General features: G+C 46.4%; 1 protein-coding gene across 1 annotated transcript in view; it reads right to left on the bottom strand.

Moving 5' to 3' along the window:
- The window catches only part of DNAH11 (dynein axonemal heavy chain 11), a 498,772-nt gene that overhangs the window by 189,250 nt on the left and 286,745 nt on the right, over positions 1 to 22,777 (bottom strand). The window contains exons 53-54 of the mRNA XM_075315388.1: positions 13,783 to 13,906; positions 6,540 to 6,682 (exon numbers count right to left, since the gene is read on the bottom strand). Of these exons, the coding sequence (XP_075171503.1) occupies positions 6,540 to 6,682; positions 13,783 to 13,906 (267 nt within the window). The remainder of the gene's footprint in view (positions 1 to 6,539; positions 6,683 to 13,782; positions 13,907 to 22,777) is intronic.

Raw genomic sequence — 22,777 nt, 5'->3', positions numbered from 1 at the left:
GACAAAGAACCCAGCTTGAAATAGGAATCTGTACAGCATATACAGTGAGAGGGTAAATTACATCTTCACACCCACATGTCTACTTTACATCAGTGCAATTTTTGAAACAAAATTTTTTGGGGTTAGGAAGTTATAAGGATTCAAAGTACATCAGCAATTTCCCATTTTTTCAACAAAATTTACAAGATCTTTTTTTTTAGGGACCACATCACATTTGAAGTGACTTTGGGGGGCCTAGGAGACAGAAAATACCCAAAAGTGACACCATTCTAAAAACTGCACCCCTCAAGGTACTCAAAATCACATCCAAGAAGTTTATTAACCCTTCAGGTGCTTCACAGGAACTAAAGCGATGTGGAATGAAAAAAATATATATTTTACCTAAAAAATGTTGCTCTCGCGCCAATTTTTCCCTTTTAGAAAAAGTAACACAAGAAAATGGAATCCAAAATTTGTTCCCCAGTTTCTCCCAAGCGCGCTGATACCCCACATGTGGTCAGAAACCTCTGTTTGGACAAATGGGAGGGCTCGGAACATAAGGGGCAATATTTGAATTTTGGAATCAAATTTGGCTGAATTAGATTGCGGGTACCATGTTCCATTTGCAGGGCCCCTAAGGTACCTAAACAGCAGAAACCCCCCATAACTGACCCCACTTTGGAAACTAGACCGCTCAAGTAATTTATCTAGATGTTTGTTGAGAACTTTGAACCCCGGGGGCTTCACAGAATTTTATAATGTTGAGCCGTGAAAATAATAAAAAATTTTTTTTAACACAAAATTGTTACTTCAACCAAGTAGCTTTTTTTTCCACAAGGGTATCAGGAAAAAATGCACCCTAAAATGTATTCAGCAATTTCTCCTGAGTTCGCCGTTACCTCATATGTGGTGGAAATCAACTGTTTAGGTGCACGGTGGGGCTCAGAAAGGAAGGAGCGCCATTTGACTGCAAAATTGGCTGGAATCATTAGCAAACACCATGTCGCATTTGGAGAGCCCTGCAGTGCCTAAACAGTGCAGCTCCTCCACAAGAGACCCCATTCTGGAAACTAGACCTCTCAAGGATTTTATCCAGTGGTATAGTGAGCAGTTTGAACCCACAGTTACTTCACGGAATTTGATAACCTTAGGTCATCATATTGAAATTTTTTAGTTTTTTCACAAAAATGTTGTTTTAGCACCAAATTTCTCACTTTTTCAAGAGGAAACACCAAAAATTGGACTGCACAGTTTGTTATTCAATTTCTTATGAGCGTAAGGATACCTCACATGTGGCCAAAAACCTCTGTTTGGACAAACGGTAGGGCTTGGAATGGAAGGAGCACCATTTGAGTTTTGGAAAATCTGAAATAAATTGCGGGCACCATCTCACACTTGCAGGGCCCCTTGGGTACATATACAGTAGAAACCCCCCACAAGTGATCCCAATTTGGAAATTTAACTCCTCAGGTATTTTATTCAGGGGTATAGTGAGCATTTTGAACCCCCAGGGGCATCACAAAAATGTTGCTCTAGCAGCATATTTCTCACTTTTAGGCTATGTGTCCACGATCCAGTGACACTGAGTCTGCGGAGATGTGTGTTGTCCACAGGAGAACCCAGCTGCCCATGTCCACGATCCAGGTTCGTGCTGCTGCTGACCTTAGCTCTATTCTCTCCTCAGAGAACACTTGTCTCTGCAGCATAAATTGACATGCTGCAGCGCCAGATGTCAGTTTGTGCTGTGGAGAAAATAAGCACAGTGGACAGGAGATTTCTAAAAATCCTTCCACTGCACTTCTACTGTACAATGCAGCATTTTAGACGCAGCGAAAACACAGCGTCCAAAACGCTTGAATCCCTAATCGCGGGCACGCAGCCTAAAAAGCTAGGAAGGATGGATGGATAGACAGATAGACAGACAGATGTCAAGCACATATATAATGTCCCACCCCCCTACATATTCTAAGCTGGCACCCTTTAGTGACTTTCATGTGGCACTAAAGGGTGCCTAGCCATGTATTGAGCCCAAAAAAATTAAAGAAAAAAAAAAAACGACGTGGGGTCCCTCCATTTTTGATAGCCAGCTAAGGTAAAGCAGACTGCTGCAGCCTGCAAACCACAGCTGTCCGCTTTACCTTGGTTGGAGATCCAATTTGGAGGGCACCCCCGACTCTTTTTTTATAAATAAATAATTAAAAAAAAAATGGGGTCCCTCCCAAATTGGTTCACCAGCCAAAGTAAAGCGGACAGCTGTGGTCTGGTATTCTCAGGGTGGGAAAGTCCATAGTTATTGGCCCTTCCCAGCCTAAAAATAGCAGGCCGCACCCACCCCAGAAGTGATGCATCCATTAGATATGCCAATCCTGGTGCTTCGTCCCTGCTCATCCCGTGCCCTGGTGCGGTGGCAAACAGGGTAATAAATGGAGTTGATACCAGATGTGTAATGTCACCTGACATCAAGCCCAGCAGTTGGTGATGTCATGGCATCTATCAGATACTCGACATGACCATCTGTCAGTAATAAAAAAATAAAATAGACAACGAAAAAAATATTTATTTGAAAAAACACTCCCCAAAACATTCCCTCTTTCACCAATTTATTGTTAAAAAAAAAAAAAAAAATCCGGTGCGCAGTAATCCGTTTTGGAAGTCCCACGACGACTTTGGACCTTCTAGAATATGGGGGGGCACGCTTAGGAAATGTGTCCCCCATTTTCTAGGGGTGCAGACCCTACATGTGAGGAATGTGGGTGCAAAGAATCTGCACCTACCCTCCCCGGGTCACAGCAGCAGAGTGCGTGCAGCCAGCGCAGCTCCACAGCCATTCTCAGGGAACACAGGAAGCTGAGCTCAGCTTACAGCCGCGCTCTGCGCATGCGACCAGCGTCTGCTGTGAAGGAGGAGGGGGCTGCGGGGAATCAGCGCTGCAAAAAGGTAACGACACCGGGGGAACACCGGAAAACACCGAGGGGTATGGGGGGTGGCTTAGCTGGACCCGGGGAGGAGTTTTCTGTCACATGTGTCATGGCACATGCCACAGAAATCAGAGCAGAGGGGTGAATGTGGGCGGTGCGTTAGTGTGCGCGCCGCCATCTTGGATGTTCGGGAGCGGGTTAGGGGTCGGGGGGGCACATCGGTGACACCAGGGGACCGGAGGGGAGATTTATTTGATGATGACTGGTGGGAGATAAATCATTGTTTACCGGCGCTGTCATTTACTGTAACGTGATCATTGGTATACAGTGTATACCGGTGATCACGTGACTGGGGACCGGAAAAACCGGCCTGAATCATGATCTCCAGGGTCTCAGCTACCCCCTGTAGCTGAAATCCCAGAGATTTTCCATCGCTGGGGGGGCGCTACAGCCCTTTTTCGGACTGACGTCTAAAAGCGTCGGAACAGAATAAGTACCCTGGTTTTCCGACGTCTAAAGTCGTACGGCCGTCGTTATGAGGTTAAGATGGGCAAACCTCTTCATGAATCTGGAGCTGTGGCGTGCAGCCCCTGCTGTGCTCCAGTCCTGAATCAGCTCCACCTATTCAACAGAATTCTGGGGCGTAACTTTGATGAATCGGGGCCTTTGCGACTAGCCATGTATTATTTAAATAAAAATTATATGTATTTTTTCTCGATAGAAAAAATATCAATAGATACCGAGAAATGGCGTCCCTATGTCTCCCATGTGAATAAAGTGGTAGTGAACATGCGGGAACCCCAATCCTACAGACAGTGAATGGAATTTTGGTCATACATGCTCAATACTGCTTCATTCATACAGCGGACTTTGGAATTCCTTTTTTCATGATTGATGGAGGACCTAGCAATTAAACCCTTTATCCCTTAACCTGTGAGTAGGTGCAATATCAAATCAAATCTTTATTTTTATATAGCGCTAACATATTCCGCAGTGCTTTTACATACATCAGGAACACTGTTCCCATTGGGGCTCACAATCTAAAGTCCCTATCTGTATGTCTTTGACGTGTGGGAGGAAACCAGAGAACCCAGAGGAAACCCACGCAAACACGGGGAGAACAGACAAACTCCTTGCAGATGGTGTCCTTGGTGGGATTTGAACCGCCGCCCAATATGTTGTTTAAGGGACAACTCCTTTAATAAACCTTGACTACTTGGGCATTTATGCCATTAATACAAATCTATGCATATCATAAATGTATTTTTGCTATCTTTATGAAATATTGTCTGAGGTCAGAAATAGGTGGTAATACTTATTTTAACTGCACAGATTTAAAGGAAAAAAGTAGGCTAGTTATGGCTCTCTCTAAACCACATTTATTTTCTATATGATTATTTTCACCATAAGACAAGACCTGGTTGTGAATCAATTATTTTTTCACCTTTCCTGTAGTTCTCCACACGTGTAGCAATCTATACGAGCCTTATATCATTGTGGCATATAGCCTTGTTTAGCCTTATTTACCATGTTCATTGGTCTGACAATAATTATGATCTACATCCCTTAAGGCTACTTTCACACATCCGGTTTGAGCCCTGCGGCTCAATCCGGCTGTGAAAACTATGCAACTTTGCATAAGTTTTTACATGCGGCCGGTCCGTTTTTTTCCGGTTGCGGCATGCTACTGAGCATGCGCAGTGGAAAATACCGCATGCGGCGACCGGATGCGTTTTTTTCCGCATCGCGCCGCATCCGGCCTCCATAGGGATGCATTGAAAAATGCGCCGCAGCGGCCGGATGCGGCGCGATGCGGTGTTTTTTGCCGGAGCAAAAAACGTTGCAGGGTACGTTCGATCCGGCCGCCGCATCGGCTACATCTGCCGCATGCGGCAAAAACCGGACCGAACGCAAGCCCCTGCGGCACAATGCGGCACTAATGTAAGTCAATGCAAAAAAAACCGCAATCGGCGTTACAAAAGCCGGTTGCGGTTTTTCTGCAGAACGCCGTATTGTGCCGCAGAGCAAAAATCCGGATGTGTGAAAGTACCCTAACACTAAAATTATTTGAAGCCAGGAAAGGTCTCACGTGGCGTATTCATGATATTTTCTGCTATTAACTGACATTAGTGACAAGTAGAAATAAAACCTCGGCTGCTGCAGCTCCTGACAGACTGAACACTTAATCCTGCGTTACTCTAAGACATTGATTCATCAGGCTGATTCTTTACATCAGGCGTTTTGATAAATCAACCACACAGGATTAAGAGACACTTTCTGACTTGAGATAAAATTACAAGCCTTCATAAATCATGGTACGATGGTGTCTACAATGTCAGATTGCCACCTGCACACAAGATAGGACACTGTGAAAATATGATTCATTAACTATGTAAATATTTAGCGCTACAGCAAAAATGTTTTAGTATTTTTGTAATAAGGTATTAATGGATATTAAGGTTTGATCCAAGTCTATGCTAACTTTACTTCTTTACCATAAGTTACATTTAATAAGTTTGTCTAATGAGTGAAATACTGTATATCACCTAACCACATTATTTTTTGCTTGGGGGCAAGGGGGATCACTGCTGGAACCCCCAACTTATTCAAGAATGGGGGTCCCAAAGTCCCCTGTGCAAATGGAGCTATAGTGTGTATGTAAGGTCTACAGAATTTGAGGTCGCACATGCTCACAACAGCTCAGTTCTTACAGTGCTTTAGGCAGCTGTGCTCATGATCGATGTGGGTTAGGTATAAAGCTAATAAATGTTGTTTATTTGACAAAACCTTTAAAATGGCACTGCAGTGTACTTAAAATATCGGGTCAGTCCACACTCCGAAACATCAATGCTGAGAAAGCAGCTTCCATGAGACTGTGCAGCTATAGGGTTGGAAAGCTGGTTGTCAGACACAGCCCGACTTCCTACAGACAAGGCAGACATGGTTTATTACCAGCGCTGCCTTCTTAATCGCTATATAAACAATGCTGTACAAGACTCAGCTTTGCTATGTAGCCAGGAGGCTGACTTTCCCCTGTAACTGGAGTAAAATACCAGCCCCAATTACAGAGGAAATCAGCAATAAAAATAACGTATTACTATGTTAAAATGCCTCCTTTACATTATGTTGCACAGTTGAAAAAGTAAGTAAAAAAGTAAAAAATAAAATAAAAAATAAAAAAAGTAACTGCCAATCCAAATCGCTTCTGAAAAAGAAAATATGTCCAATATAATAAAATAATCTCTGTTGAAAGGGGAACATATTTTAAAATGTTTTTAAGTAATTTATGGTTACAAAAATAAAAAAATGTAAAAAATGAAAAACAAAAACATATTTCCTATTGTTCTTTACATTTTACGCCAGAAAATGGCAAAAAAAAGGTCATTAAAATTAAGCCCTGTATTTAATGAAGATATGCAAAAATTATTTAGCTGTATGCAATTTTTTTTTTTTGAGCAGTTAAAAGTGCATGTATGATAAAACCTGTCAATGCACTTTGTCAGTAATGGGAAAAAAATGACCCACTTGGCCCTGACCTGGTTGAATTTAAAGAATGAAAATATATAGTATTGTTTTGTCACAAAAGCTGAAAATACTATACGCAAGACAATAAAAAGGAACCTATATAAATCCCAGCCTTACTTTAAGCTGAAGCCTGACTCTCTCCAGGAAGAACTTCCAGCAATTTTCCTTGGAGTCCTCCAATCCAAGTCCTCGCACCTCATTTCGAATACCAGATACAATGGCGTCCACGTCTTCCTCATTAAACAGGTCAGGAACCTCTCCTAAAAGGAAAACTTTTTACTAACCACTTTGATTGTCTAAAAATGCTCATGTGGTATCTTCTCAAATACAAAGTAGTATTTTGATCAACGTAAATTAAAGGACACATTAGCCAAAACTGGACTTCTAGAAAGTCATACTGTATGTTGGTACATATCAGAAGATGACATTGGTAAAATTCACAAACTTTTACCAATGACCATTCCCTAAATAGAGGCTTTACCAGTGTGAAGCCCCGCAGGTGTTGTATCAGTGCATACCTTCAGGGACTCCACGTAGCTGGTGCTGGTCACAGGTAGGGAATCTTCAGTTTTGATCGTGACGCCACTCTCAGATTTGCGGTCAGAGGGGACCGCCACTGCAGATTAGGAGGCACCTGGGGCTGATGGTGGGTGCAGTCGGGTGTAGTAGCCTCCTGAGAGTGAGGCAAGCCCCAGGGCCCTTTGTAAAGCTGTAGTACCACAAGTCGCAGAATGACCACACACAGGCAGAGTGTCTTTCAGGGTTTTTACTCACTTCAGGTGGCAGGGTGAGTAACCCGGGCGTAGCTGGGATGAACCAGGTGGGAACCAGGTATCCTTCCGGCTGACTGTATGAGGGTGACTACAAACTCGCCTTCCTTAGCCCTTGGTGGTTTGGGGTGACCCCGACTTTGAGTCCCTATGGGGGTCACCCAGGGAAGATGCTCCAAGCCTCTCTCCCCTTCTTGTTTTGCCGTGTGCTTGTTCCCCGGGCCAGGCCACTCCAGCCTCTTGCCTCCTGTGACCTATGGGCCCTACTTGCGGTTACGTGGCTGCGGCTTTTGGTTGTTGTGGTGTGGGCTGTAAGAGCCCCACACCGGCAGGTTTAGCAGGGAAAGGTGAATCTATCCTCGCTTCGGGATCTGCCGCCCGGTTGGGCCTGGTGCTCTCTAGAAGTCTCCTTACTTCCCACTCCGTTGCACTTGCTAGCTGAAGCTGGCTTTCAGGCAGCACTCCTAGTTGACCGTTCTCCCCCGTCTGTAGCCACTGCGCGGGCGCTGTTAGACAGCAACAGCCCCCACAGGTCTGCTCCTCACTGAGCCCTCTGGAGTTCTCTGCTCTAACTGACTCACTGCTCCTCCTCTCCTGTTCTTGCCTACGCCACCTAGCAACCAGACTCTCCACCACACCCCTTGAGAGGAGATGGAGGCTTTTAACCCCCTGCCACTATTCCAGTGGAGGTATAGGCTTTGCCCCCTCCTGGGATCCCCAGGGGTCCTCTCATGGGTACATGTGTGAGACCTGATCACTATGCGCCTGTGTTCCACACCCCTGTCAGCCTTCTGGATTACCTGTATTGTACTGTCCCCAGCATGGGTGCAGTACTCAGTGGTGCCTGACCAGGTCAGGGGCGCCACATTCCCCCTTAGTTATCACCAGCACGTCCTCGGGCTGCAAGACAACATTTTAAAATGCATAAAACATTAAAACATGTAAAACATTTTTAAAACCACCAGGTATCAGACATCACCACCCTCCACCCACAAGTCCGTTAACCCACCCAAAACCCTCTCAGGAGGCAGGTCACCGGTCCTGTTGGCAACCAGGTCTGGGCCATCTACTTCCCCAGACCTTTCCTCCAATCTTCCTCTCCCGTTGGCCGCGACTTCAGCCACTTCTGGCAGGATGTAGAGGCGGCTTTCCTGGGCTGGTGGTTTCAGGGTATACCTGGCCTGGTGGATCCGCGCCTTCAGCCTCTTCTGGCAGGATTCAGAGGCGGCCTCCACAGTTGGAGCTGACCAGGTACCCTCTTTGTGGTGGTGAGCCAAGGCCCCATAAACAGGCGTGCTCTCTGGTCGCAGGTGAGCCAAGGCCCTTTTCTACGGACGGGCCCCCCTGGTTGCAGACGAGCCAAGCCCCTAAACAGGCTGGCCCTGGTGGTGGTGCCACTGGTGTAACTATTTACACTGCGAGAGTTTGTGGCTATAGCAAGTTCATAGCCTTAAAGTTTATTTCTCACAATAGTTTTTGTGGGCGCATTTCTTTAACGTTGCAAACAAAACTTGTCAAAACTGGTCAAAACAGTAACTTCTTACTTTCCTTTACTTTACTTTTTACTCCTCTTTTTCACTAGGGCGAGGGCACGTCGGGCACTGGCACCTGTGACTTTCCTGCTCTTTGTCTCTTTCTTCATCTGTAGGATCTTTATCTTTCCGTTCTTGGTCTTCATCTGTTTCTACATCTGGTTCTTTATCTCTATCTTGTCTTTCTTGTCTTTCTTGTCTTTCTTGTCTTTCTTGTCTTTCTTGTGGCATGGGATGGCTGTAGGGTTTGCTGGTACGTAAGGCCACATCAAGTGCGTACAATCCCCTTTCACCTTGGTGCATGGTAAACTGTACCGAATCTCCCATTTTCAGATTTCTGCCAGGGTGTCCTCTAGGCAGGTGTGCGCTGACATCTCTGCGGTTTACAAATATCCCTTCTTTTATTCCTGGTGCTACAATGAAGCCATAACCACTTTTCAAGTTGAAATCTTCCACTACGCCATAACACAGGGGTCCTCTAGCCTGGGCTTTGGACTCTCTCAACAAACGCTTCTCCTTTAGGTCTCTGGCGGTGACTGCTCTCTGTTCAGGAGACTGTGGTGCTGGAGCAAACTGTGTTCTTCTGCGCCGTGTCTTGCGGGCTGGATCCATGCCTGTGGGCTCCCAGGTGAAGCTCTTAGGCAGCTCTTCTTCTGCAGAGGGGGTCAGGTCCTCCTCGTCCCAGCGGGAGTATGGCAGCATTTCCGGCTCTGAAGACACAACTGCTACTGGTGACACTGGAGTCGGAGTCAACCCTTCTGCTTCCTAGCCTCCTCTCCCCCTTAGTTCTTCCTGGCACTCCAGCTGTGGCAGTGCCGGGGATGGATGCTCTTCAGCCGGCCCAGGTGAGGGACTCTTTGGTGTAGCTGCTGCAGGAGTTAGCAGGAGACTCTTTGGGGTATGCGGAGGGGGTATGTACTGGCTCACCAACCATTGTGGAAATTTGGCCTCCAGGTCAGCCCTCATCTGCCAATATGCAGGGTCTTCACCCACCGTGGGCTGCCTATCAGGAACCTCTGTGGACCGGGGAGCGGTGTCTGCTCTGGCCTTACAGGCCGGGGTAAATGCTGAGGTAGTCTTTTCTTGGCGGGCCGCGCCTGGCATGGCGGCGGCCTGGTCTTGGCGGGCCGCGCCCTGTATGGCGGCGGCCTGGTCTTGGCGGGCCGCGCCCGGGATGGCGGCGGCCTGGTCTTGGCGGGCCGCGCCTGGCATGGCGGCGGCCTGGATCAGTGTCGCTGTTGCAGGGGGCTCTGTGCAGGCTGGGCTGGACGTCGCTGCAGCAGTCTGGGCTTGGCGGGCCGCGCCCTGTATGGCGGCGGCCTGGTCTTGGCGGGCCGGGCAGGGCATCGCTGCAGGGACTGGGTCTTGGTGGGCCGAGCAGGGCATCGCTGCAGCCGCTGGGGCTTGGAGGGCCGCACCTGGCGTGGCTGCGGCCTGCTTCAGCGTCGCCGCACCGGACGCCTCTTCAGGGACCGCGGACGTGGCAGCAGGGGTCGGGGCACTTGCGCGGGCCGGGGCATCATTCGACTCACCCGTTGTTGGTAGCACTGGGGTCTGCGTCGTCGCCGTCCCGCCTGACACCCGGCGCGCAGCTCTCCCTTCATAGGCCCGAACCGCCGCGGTCATCTCCTGCAGTTCCATCCGTTCCTCCCGAATCTGCTCCACGACCCGGGTCTCCAGCCGGTTGCAAAACTGGGCCAGCTCTCGGTACCACCAGGCAGCGGAGCCTGGTTCTGGGTTCCTGCGGTCAGACGCCATTTCTTCTGCGCCGTCTTCTGCACGATCTCCCAGCAGTGGACTCTTCGCTGCCTCCTGTAACAAGCTGTCCAGTTTCTGCTCTGCCTCTTTCAGCAGCTCCTCTCCCAGCAGCAGGCTTGTGGCTCCCTTTCTGTTCCGCCGTCTCTGGACGCTTCCACTCTCATAGCTGGCAAGGTCAGAACTCTGCAGGGGATCTCTGGGTAGCCACACCTCTTCGTGGGCGGTAACTTCTTCCAGCGCGGGCTGCTGTTGTTTTTCAGCGCGCTTTTCATGGTGGCAATATGGCGGCGCTTCCAATTTTTCAAGCGGACCGCCCAGGCACATGGTCACCTGTCTGAACAGGTCTAGTCCTTATCCTGTTCGTGACGCCAGATGTGAAGCCCCGCAGGTGTTGTATCAGTGCATACCTTCAGGGACTCCACGTAGCTGGTGCTGGTCACAGGTAGGGAATCTTCAGTTTTGATCGTGACGCCACTCTCAGATTTGCGGTCAGAGGGGACCGCCACTGCAGATTAGGAGGCACCTGGGGCTGATGGTGGGTGCAGTCGGGTGTAGTAGCCTCCTGAGAGTGAGGCAAGCCCCAGGGCCCTTTGTAAAGCTGTAGTACCACAAGTCGCAGAATGACCACACACAGGCAGAGTGTCTTTCAGGGTTTTTACTCACTTCAGGTGGCAGGGTGAGTAACCCGGGCGTAGCTGGGATGAACCAGGTGGGAACCAGGTATCCTTCCGGCTGACTGTATGAGGGTGACTACAAACTCGCCTTCCTTAGCCCTTGGTGGTTTGGGGTGACCCCGACTTTGAGTCCCTATGGGGGTCACCCAGGGAAGATGCTCCAAGCCTCTCTCCCCTTCTTGTTTTGCCGTGTGCTTGTTCCCCGGGCCAGGCCACTCCAGCCTCTTGCCTCCTGTGACCTATGGGCCCTACTTGCGGTTACGTGGCTGCGGCTTTTGGTTGTTGTGGTGTGGGCTGTAAGAGCCCCACACCGGCAGGTTTAGCAGGGAAAGGTGAATCTATCCTCGCTTCGGGATCTGCCGCCCGGTTGGGCCTGGTGCTCTCTAGAAGTCTCCTTACTTCCCACTCCGTTGCACTTGCTAGCTGAAGCTGGCTTTCAGGCAGCACTCCTAGTTGACCGTTCTCCCCCGTCTGTAGCCACTGCGCGGGCGCTGTTAGACAGCAACAGCCCCCACAGGTCTGCTCCTCACTGAGCCCTCTGGAGTTCTCTGCTCTAACTGACTCACTGCTCCTCCTCTCCTGTTCTTGCCTACGCCACCTAGCAACCAGACTCTCCACCACACCCCTTGAGAGGAGATGGAGGCTTTTAACCCCCTGCCACTATTCCAGTGGAGGTATAGGCTTTGCCCCCTCCTGGGATCCCCAGGGGTCCTCTCATGGGTACATGTGTGAGACCTGATCACTATGCGCCTGTGTTCCACACCCCTGTCAGCCTTCTGGATTACCTGTATTGTACTGTCCCCAGCATGGGTGCAGTACTCAGTGGTGCCTGACCAGGTCAGGGGCGCCACACCAGCACCACTGAGGGAAAATCATGAACGAACATTACATCTCTGAGCAGTTGCAAAGGTGTTTGGATAATCCACACTTTTTGGATATAGCTAAATTATGCCGTTCACCATTCAACATGTCTGCATGTCATATATAAGGTATAATAAGAGGTGGATTATCCTTTATGTAAAATGAGCATACTAAAAGTTAAAGGGAATCTGTCACCAGGTTTTTGCCACCTAATCTGAGAGCAGCATGATATAGGGGCAGAGATCATGATTCCAGTGATGTGTCACTTACTGGGCTGCTTAGTGTAGTTTTGATAACATCACTGATTAATCAGCAGTAGATTATCATTAGAGGACTACTTGGCATGCTGCAGGTAGTCCAGTATATTCATGAACTCTATATAACTGCTAGATCTGCAGCAGAGAAAACACAGATTTTATCAAAATGACGGCAAACAGCTCAGTAAGTGACACATCGCTGGAATCAGGGTCTCTGCCGCTACATTATCCTGCTCTCAGATGGGGGAGGAAAAACCTGGTGACAGATTCCCTTTAATGCTGTACAACCACATGATTCATATGAATCTTGAAACTGATGTTGAAATATGAATCAATGTTCTAACAGATTTATTAGGGAATTTCATTACAATATAGGTGATTTTAGTCAATCTAGGTCAGATAGGTTGCAATAAAAAAATACACTAATAAACTATATAATAAGATTATATTAGGGAAAAACTGATGTTTAGCAGTTACTATAGTAGCAAAAGTGAACCTGTCACTCATTTAATGTTGCCCAAACCATTATACATTTTTTTATTGAAATACTCTGGTTATTCAAAGAAAACAGTTTGAAGAGTTGTCCGGGACCATTAGGAAAAGGCGAGAATAGTAGGTCTACTCCCCCGGTTGGCTTTTTCCTGCATTATTCCAAGTGATTAACAGGTCTCTCTCTTTGTACACAGATGGAAGAGACCTGACGATCAACTTGAGCAGTACAGGGAGAAACCACCCAGGGGCGGCACCGCATTAGTCTCGTCTATTCCTTTAGATCCCAGTTGGCTCTTCAAACTATGTTTTCTATGAAATACTGTTGTATTTCAGAGAAAGGCCTTGATTCCACTTGCGCATAGCTTCCAATGCGAGAGCATCAGAAGTGATATACTAATGACCCTCTGCAGCCAAGGATCATGCGACTGTGATGCGATCTTGTGATCAGGTCACAGCTGTGAAGAAGAGGGAGGGACTTTCTTGCCATCTACTCCCCGGCCTGTCTCTGCGTACATCGCACTGCACTCGGATGACATCAGAGTGCAGTGTAAGGTTTCACGCGCACCCATAGACTTGTATGGGGGGGTGTGAGCCGAGACTCGCTGCAAAACGCAGGATGCTGCGATTCATTTCTCATGCTGACATGGCATGAGACATCAACCACAGATGGATACCGCCTCATAGTTTTGCACTGCTGCGAGTGCAATCCGATGTCGTATCGGAATGCACTCGTCTGTGCAACACACAAGTGGAATCGAGCCCAAAAACATAACTGCAATTGTGGTTTGGGCAGCACGAGTCAAGTTACAGGTTCACTTTAAAGTTGGCCTGAACCATAGCTTGATGGAAAATATGTACTGGACACATTTCTTTTCCTTCTACTTCTGTAAGTATAATGATTACAATGCTTAGTTCCCTATGAGATCGGTTAGTGTCACCTTTCCTAAAAGTTCATTGTAACCAGAGACTATTTATCAATGGGAAAAATCTTTCAAGAAACGTGTTGATGCAATCACCTGATGCCAACAAGTCATTAATCAGAACGAGAAAGCGCTCATCTGGAACATGGACATCTGTCAGCAAAAACACAGTGGGCATGTTCTTGGCTCCGGTCCTGATGTACAAATTGGCAAGATCCACCTGAAAAGCAAAGGAGGCAATGATTTATACTTTGCAGATATGATGATGCAAGTGCAAAAAACAAAAGCCTCTAGAATGTTAAGGCTTCTGTTATATTGGTGTTATATACACCATAAATGTAACTCATACTGAAAAAAAAAAACCTTCCTGTGTCATTTCTATATTAAATAAAAAGCACCAGGGATGGTCTTACATTCTTACATTAATGAATGAAGAACGAGTTTCTGATTTTTGTGCATAAAAAAGCATGATCTATGACCAACTTCATGTTGCTAGTTTTTAATGGGATTATTTGACAAGTCTGATGTTCCAGCTGCTATAACATTGAAAATTTCAACAAGATTTACTGTTGATAGTATATGAATTCATACAAGCATTGCAATAGAACCACAGAATTCTGAAAATTGTCTGTTTTTGTAACATAAATACTTGGTCAGATTCTACAGACTCAAGAAATAGAAGTGTTACTAGCACTGCCTAGTACATCAGAGTACTGCAGTTGCTATTATCTCTGGGGTTGAGATTTTCGTAGAGACATGCGTTAATCTAATCGAGAGTATGTCCAGAAGGATTCAGTATTGAACGCCAAAAGTGGATTTACAAAATGCTAACAAAATAATTCAAATTTAAATTTAGATTCTTAGGAGCAAAACAGTAACAATGCAGTGACATGACAAGAATCTTCATAACTAATCATATGCTAAATAGTTGCAAGTCAAATTTGTATGATATAGACAAGATGACTGTCTATAGAATGAAGGTAGTCTCATTCTCAAAGCTGTAGTGTATAATGAGAAATGGAGCCTGACAGTCAAAAGTTCAAAACATGGTTACCCTTTTGATTGTCAGTGTATTAGGCTACGTGCCCACAATCCGGACATGCTGTGTCCTGAATGCAGCATGTGCTTTTCTGCAGGGCTGTGAGTACTCTCCGCAGGAGACCACAGTGGTCCATGCCCACCATCATGGTTTGGGCTGCTGTGGTCTCTCTCTGTTCTCCCTGCAGAGAACACTCCCACCTCTGCAGCTCGGGAAGCCTCATCGCATGTTAGTTTACACTGTGGACAAAACAAGCACAGTGTGCGTGTAATGTATGTTGAAGCGTTTTGGATGCAGCAATAACGTGCGGTTTCCAAAACTCTGTGAACACTGATAGTCGGCACGCAGCCTTAGGGTACGTGCGCACGTGTGCGTATTACATGCAGTTACGCTGCGTTCTGCACCGCAGCGTAACTGCATGCGTCCTGCGTCCCCTGCACAATCTATGGAGATTGTGCAGGAGCCGTGCGCATGTGGCATATTAGAACGCAGCGATTCGGCTGCTTGCCGAATCGCTGCGTTCTAAGAAGTGACAAGTCACTTCTTTCGTGCGTTCTGCATGCTGTCTATAGGGAGAGGCAGCATGCAGAGCGCACGAATCTGCCAGCACCATGCGCTTCAGAACGCAGCTTTTCAGCTGCGCTCTGAAGCGCACATTTTCGGTGCGGTGCAGAGCGCACACGTGCGCACATAGCCTTAGAGGTGATCCATTATTTCGGCTTTGTCTCTGGAAGCTCTGTGCATCCTGCCGCAGTGGCCAAGATACTATGGAGTAGTTACCACTACTGCACAGGTGTGGGGTTGAAGATTGCACACTTCCTGGTTTGTCTCCTCAAAAGACAGTTATGTCCAGAAATATTTAGGTAGTGACCAAATCTTTGTGATTTGGGCTCCGCATGTCACTTTTTTTTTTTTTAATTTAAAAATCAAGCAACTGAGATACAACTAAAGTGTAGCCTTCCAGGCTTTATTACAGGGGTGGAACAAAAATATCAAAACTATCCTGTGAAATGTTTGCATTCATTTTTCCACAAAGTCTCCTCATTTCAGGGACTCAAAAGTAATTGGACAGATTAAAGGGAAGGTATCGTCAAAAAAACAAATAATAACTGAAAAAAATGTAAAGTAATAATGTTTAAATGTTTTGTTTAAATATTATTTTTTTTTAATTGTGCAAAATATATAAAAAAAAAAAAAAGTTTGATATTTTCCACTGTTAAACACTAGGGGGAGCAGCTTCTGAAATCCTACTGAATTTCCACTGTATAAAAAGCTCAGATTACAGCCTGCCGTAAAGTGGGAGGAGTCTGCTCTCCTGTGTGTGATGTCACCTCCCCCCTCCTAATCTGAGTGTTTACAACAGATAACAGAGAATGACATGTAGTGACACAGTGCACAGCCATTTTCCTGGTGACCAGAAATGCCTAAAGTGTCACCAAGGACAGCAGGAGTATCACACAGGATAGGATTAGATACACAACCCTGCAGACAGTATCACCGGTACACACACAGGTACTCACATGCAGTGGCGCGCGCGTGCACACACACACACACACACACACACACACACAATCACCCCTGATGGGGACCTTGTGCCACACACACACACACACACACACACACACACACACACATTTCACATCATTCCTCCCTGTGACCTCCAGTGCGCGCTCCAGGCAGCTGTGCTGCATGCCATCCTCCCCTGCGTCCGGCCGACATTTCACACATCCGATCGCATACACTCACACATCCGATCGCATACACTCACACATCCGATCGCATACACTCACACATCCGATCGCATACACTCACACATCCAATCGCATACACTCACACATCCGATCGCATACACTCACACACACTCACGATATCGGACACACCTGTACAATCGCGCGCGCGCACACACACACACACGCACACACACACACACACACACACACACACACACACAGCAGCGGGCAGAGCGGGGACTTGGGAGAAAGGAAGGAGGGGGGTGTCATTGGAGACGGTAACGGCGGCGGCAGTAGCTGGGGCAGAGCAGGTGCTGGGGAGAACGGAAGGATGGGATGTCATCGGAGACAGTAAGGAGGGGAGGGGAGGTGAGGCGGCCCGTACTCACACATCCCGGCGGTTGACAGGGGTAAAGTGGAGCAAACAGCACACGCTGTGAGTTCCACTATAATGGCGCTGAACTCCTCCCTCTTGTGTTCTGGACAGCCCAGGGGGCGCGTCCACGTCACAGCAGACGCCCACTGTAACGTATGGCAAGGGGTCGGAGCCCGACTATCAGAGTCTATGCATAGGGGCTGCCATAAAAGGAAGGAGTTACTGTCGCTACACACAAGGCAAATCCAGCATGGCAGCCCCCAGTGCCTCCAGTAAAATAAGAATTACATAAAAACTAAATAAGCTGCGATTTTCATTTTGTATTAGAAATACTTGATTTCATAATCACTATTTTTAATACAAAAATAAAAAACCGCGATACCTTCCCTTTAACTTTACTATCAATAAAGTGGTAATTTTTAAAACTTTATACAGAATCCTTTGCAGGCAATGTTTGTCTAAAGCCTGTAAGCCATGGACGTCACCAAACAGTGGGTTTCTTTCTTTGTGATGCTTTGCCGGCCTTTATTGCAGCTGATTTCAGTTGTTTCTTGCTTGTGGATCTTTCTGCCTTAAAGTGAATCTGTCAGCAGGTTTTCGCTCCCTCATCTGAAAGCACCATAATGTAGGGGCAGATACTCTGATTCCAGTGATGTGTCACTTACTGAGCAGTTTGCTGTAATTTTGATAAACTCAATGTTTTCTCTGCTGCAGACCTAGTAGATTATCATTGGCAAACTACTTAGCCTGTTAATAATAATTAATAATAATAATAATAATAATTTTATTCATTTATATAGCGCTATTAATTCCACAGCACTTTACATACATTGGCAACACTGTCCCCATTGGGGCTGACAATCTAGAGTCCCTATCTGTATGTCTTTGGAGTGTAGGAGGAAACCGGAGTACCCGGAGGAAACCCACACAAACTCGGGGAGAACATACAAACTCCTTGCAGATGGTGTCCTTGGTAGGATTTGAACCCAGGACCCCAGCGCTGCAAGGCTGCAGTGCTAACCACTGAACCACCGTGCCGCCCGGCACACCTGGCAGCACACCAAACAGTCCTTGAATGATAATCTACTGCTGATTAAACAGTGATTTTATCAAGACTACACTAAGCAGACCAGTAAAGGCCCAGTCACACTAAACAACTTACCAGCGATCCCAACAACGATACAACCTGATAGGGATCGCTGGTAAGTTGCTAGGAGGTCGCTGGTGAAATGTCACACTAAGAGACGCTCCAGCGATCCCACCAGCAACCTGACCTGGCAGGGATCGCTGGGTGTCGCTACACGTGGAAGCATGCTGCGCTTGGTAACTAAGGTAAATATCGGGTAACCAACCCGATATTTACCTTGGTTACCAGCGCACACCGCTTAGTGCTGGCTCCCTGCACACCTAGCCACAGTACACATGGGGTTAATTACCCGATGTGTACTGCAGCTACATGTGCAGAGAGCAGGGAGCTGCACACACTGCTTAGCGCTGGCTCCCTGCACACCTAGCTACAGTACACATGGGGTTAATTACCCGATGTGTACTGCAGCTACATGTACACAGAACAGGAGCCGGCACTGACAGCTGAGAGCGGCGGACGCTGGTAACGAAGGTAAATATCGCGTAACCAAGGGAAGGGCTTCTTGGTTACCCGATGTTTACTGTGGTTACCAGCATCTGCAGAAGCCGGCTCCTGCTGCCTGCACATTTAGTTGTTGCTCTGTCGCTGTCACACACAGCGATGTGCGCTTCACAGCGGGGGAGCAACAACTAAAAAATGGCCCAGGACATTCAGCAACAACAAACGACCTCACAGCAGGGGCCAGGTTGTTTCTGGATGTCACACTAAGCAACATCGATAGCAAGTTGTGCATCAGCAGCGATGTTGCTAGCGATGTTGCTTAGTGTGATGGTACCTTAAGTGAAACATGGCTAGAATTATGCTGCTCCCAGATTAGGTGTTAAAATCCTAGTGACAGATTACCTTTAAGTTTTGTCTTAATTATATGAAATGCATGCTCGAAGGGATTGAGATTTGGTGATTGACCATTGCAGAATATTCAACTTCTTTGCCTTAGAAACTCCTGGGTTGCTTTTGCAGTATGTTTTGGGTTGTTGTCCATGTGTACTGTGAAGCGAAATCCAATCAACCTTGCTGCATTTGGTTGAATTTAAGCAGAAAGTATCACCCTGTACACTTCAGAATTCATCTGGCTGCTTCTGTCTTCAGTCACATCTTCAATAAACACTAGTTACCTAGTGCCATTGGAAGCCATGCATGCTCAACCATACCACTGCCTCCACCATGTTTTACAGAGGATGTGGTGTGTTTTGGATCATGAGCTGTTCCAAGCCTCCTCCGTACTTTATTCATATATCATTCTGGTACAGATTGATCTTAGTTTCATCTGTCCAAAAAAAGAATTTCCAGAACTGGGCTAGCTTCTTTAGATTTTTTTTTTTGTCTAATATGTCCTTTAGTTTTTTTTTTCAAGGCTGATCAATCATTTGCACCTTGTTGTGAACCCTCTGTACTTGCTCCAATGAAATCATAACTGTATGGTAGACTAAGAAACTGAAACACCTACTTCTGGGAGTGTGTTCTTCACTTGGATGGATGTTGTGAATTTCATCATCATTGGAGGATTTCTGTGATCAACCACCACTGTTGTCTTCTGTGGACGCCCAGGCTTTTTTGAGTTACTAAGATCATCATTTTGAAGAATGTACCAATCTGTTGATTTGGCCACTCCTAAGATTTCTGCTATCGCTCTGATGGATGTCTTTCTTTTTTTTTTTGTCTAAAGATTGTAAGATTGTCTAAAAGATTTTCTTTTCCATTGAGAGCTCCTTTTACCGCATGTTGTGGGTTAACAGTAACAGCTTGCACATGAAAATGTCACACCTAGAATCAGCTCCCAACCTTTTTCCTGCTTAATTGATGATGGGTTGATAACGGAATAGCCCATGCGGACCAGTAAAGAGCTGTTGAGATAATCGTCCAATTACTTTTGGTCCCTTGAAAAAGAGGCAGCTACATATTAAGGAGCTGTAATTCTTAAACACTTACTCCAATTAGGATGTGAAAACCCTCAAAGTAAATCTCAGAGACTGCCCTTTAAGCCCATATTAATTATATATCTGTATCTTGAATATGTTTTGGTAAACAGCTAAAATGCAAAACTTGTGTCACTGTCCACATTTTTATGGACTTAACTGTAGGTTAACTGTATGTGCGCAGCGTTCTGGCAGCCAGGCTGTACCACACACCGACACTAAAGATGTTTTCTTTGCAGAAGCAAGGTGGCAGGAGATCTAGGAAATTTAGACGTACAATGTGTTCTCAGTGTGAACAACTGTTACCAGATGATCGGATCCCTGATGCACTACTGTGGCCCTCCTGCAGTCCAAATAGAAGCAAGAACGTTCTTGGAATGAATTAAAAGGCAACTCTCAGAGACTTTTCTTGAAGTCAAAGTAAGACAACTAACTATAAAATTGCTGATTATGAAAATTATTTCTTTGTTCAGTTCAATAGGATGCTGCATTAGCTTTCTCTTTCTGACAGGAAATTTCTTTTGGACTCTAATTCTGATTCAGGGGTCCTTAAACTTATATTTGTTTAATAAAGACAAATTTATCTCCCTTTCCAAAGTAGTGAAAGAGTCGAGTATGATGATTATAATAGTAACTAAGCCAAGAATCAGCAATTTTTTTTTATATCCCTAAGAAGTTTGGCAAATTCTTTCCAGATCATCCTTTCCTTAAAGAAGTCTTTGAATTAGATCTGTCTAAACCAATGAGGAAGGCAGACATAAGTCAGAGGTTCAGAATTATTTACAGATTGGATCCACTTTTAGACTGGGAATCACCAGCTAAGGAGGATATGGCTGCCACAAGGATATAAAAAAAAATCATTATTCCATTCTCATGACTCATGCTTGGGAAAAGACCCAATGGAAAGATAACCCAAATGTCTTCTGCTCAGATGTTATATGCCTGCAGCTTCTTTTGATAAAGCCACTTGACTAAGGATTTGCATAATGAAGTCTCAAGACAGGAAATTTTGGATTAAATTCCCTATCTGAAACTGGCTTCAGTTTCTAGTGGGCTTTCCTTTGGATGTGCAGCACCTCAGCTCTAAAATCCTGGTGCTTTCTACATCTGCAAGCAGAGCTCTGTGGCTGAAGGACTGGGCAGGAGATCTGACCTTGAAGACCTCAATTAGGGTACCTTCACACTTAGCGATGCAGCAGCGATCCGACCAGCGATCTGACCTGGTCAGGATCGCTGCTGCATCGCTACATGGGTCGCTGGTGAGCTGTCAAACAGGCAGATCTCACCAGCGACCAGTGAACAGCCCCCAGCCAGCAGCGACGTGCAAGCGACGCTGCACTTGCACGGAGCCGCCGTCTGGAAGCTGCGGAGACTGGTAACTAAGGTAAACATCGGGTATGGTTACCCGATGTTTACATTAGTTACCAGCGCACACCGCTTAGCTGTGTGTGCAGGGAGCAGGGAGCCGCGCACACTGAGCGCTGGCTCCTTGCTCTCCTAGCTACAGTACACATCGGGTTAATTAACCCGATGTGTAATGCAGCTACATGTGCAGAGAGCAGGGAGCCGCGCACACTGCTTAGCGCTGGCTCCTTGCTCTCCTAGCTGCTGCACACATCGGGTTAATTAACCCGATGTGTACAGCAGCTACATGTGCAGAGAGCCGGAGCCGGCAGCACAGGCAGCGTGAGAGCTGCAGAGGCTGGTAACTAAGGTAAATATCGGGTAACCACCTTGGTTACCCGATGTTTATCTTGGTTACAAGCTTACCTCAGCTGTCAGACGCCGGCTCCTGCTCCCTGCTCGCTTCATTTGTCGCTCTCTCGCTGTCACACACAGCGATCTGTCTGTCACAGTGGGAGAGCGCCTTTGAAGAAAACGAACCAGGGCTGTGTGTAACGAGCAGCGATCTCGCAGCAGGGGCCAGATCGCTGCTCATTGTCACACACAGCGAGATCGCTAATGAGGTCACTGCTGCGTCACAAAAAGTGTGACTCAGCAGCGATCTCGGCAGTGAGCTCGCTGTGTGTGAAGCACCCCTTAGAAAAGATGTTAGATTTCTTGAGTGATGTTAAGTGTACATCTATTTCTCAATCTTCTAACGGTAGGTCAATTTTTATACAAGAACAATCAGAGCTTGCCATAATAGAAGAAGACTTTCCTCTTTTAGAAATAGATCAAGGGTCAACAAAGCTAAAAATTCTGCTTCCACATCCTTCAAAGAAGAAGCAATTTCCCAGTGCCAAAAGTCACCAAAAGTCTTCCACGTTTAGAAGCCAGTCTAGAGCTCTCCCTCTCTCTGGAAAAGCTCAGACACCTGGGTCATATCAACTACTGCAAAAGGTAATTCTTTGGAACACACCTATATGCCCCCAAACTCACATTTTAATTTGAGGCAACAATCTGGTTATTACAGATGTCCTGCAGGAATTTATTCTCAAATCTTCCCTGGAGAACATTACTTTCCTTTAGAAAGATTTACCTGATCAGGTTAGTAATCTCCATTCTTCAGAAGGGTAATTTAATGACAAATTTAGACTTAGGATGTTAAGTGTCATGTTCCGATCCTGCAGTCACACAAAGTTCCTCAGAATTTCCCTCTGTTGGAATCCATTAGACACCTACAATTTTGTTTAGCTTTAAAATTGGCCTCTTTTTCTCACTGAGAGAGTCTTCCACGTTTGGTGGTATTAACAGCCTTCCACCAGAAAGGCAGTGTATTCCCAGTTCCGTTGATTGGCTCCTTAGTGCCCCATACAGACATCTTCTTGTATCTCTTAGGCTATGTTCACACAGGACATTTTTGCAGCGTTTTTTTCCTGACCAAAACCTGATCTTGTTTCAGGATGTTTCCTGGGAGCCATCTGCGCTTTTGGTGCAGTT

The sequence above is a fragment of the Anomaloglossus baeobatrachus genome, chromosome 6 (assembly GCF_048569485.1).
Source record: "Anomaloglossus baeobatrachus isolate aAnoBae1 chromosome 6, aAnoBae1.hap1, whole genome shotgun sequence".
Taxonomy (NCBI): domain Eukaryota; kingdom Metazoa; phylum Chordata; class Amphibia; order Anura; family Aromobatidae; genus Anomaloglossus; species Anomaloglossus baeobatrachus.
This window is presented reverse-complemented; position numbering and strand designations above follow the sequence as displayed.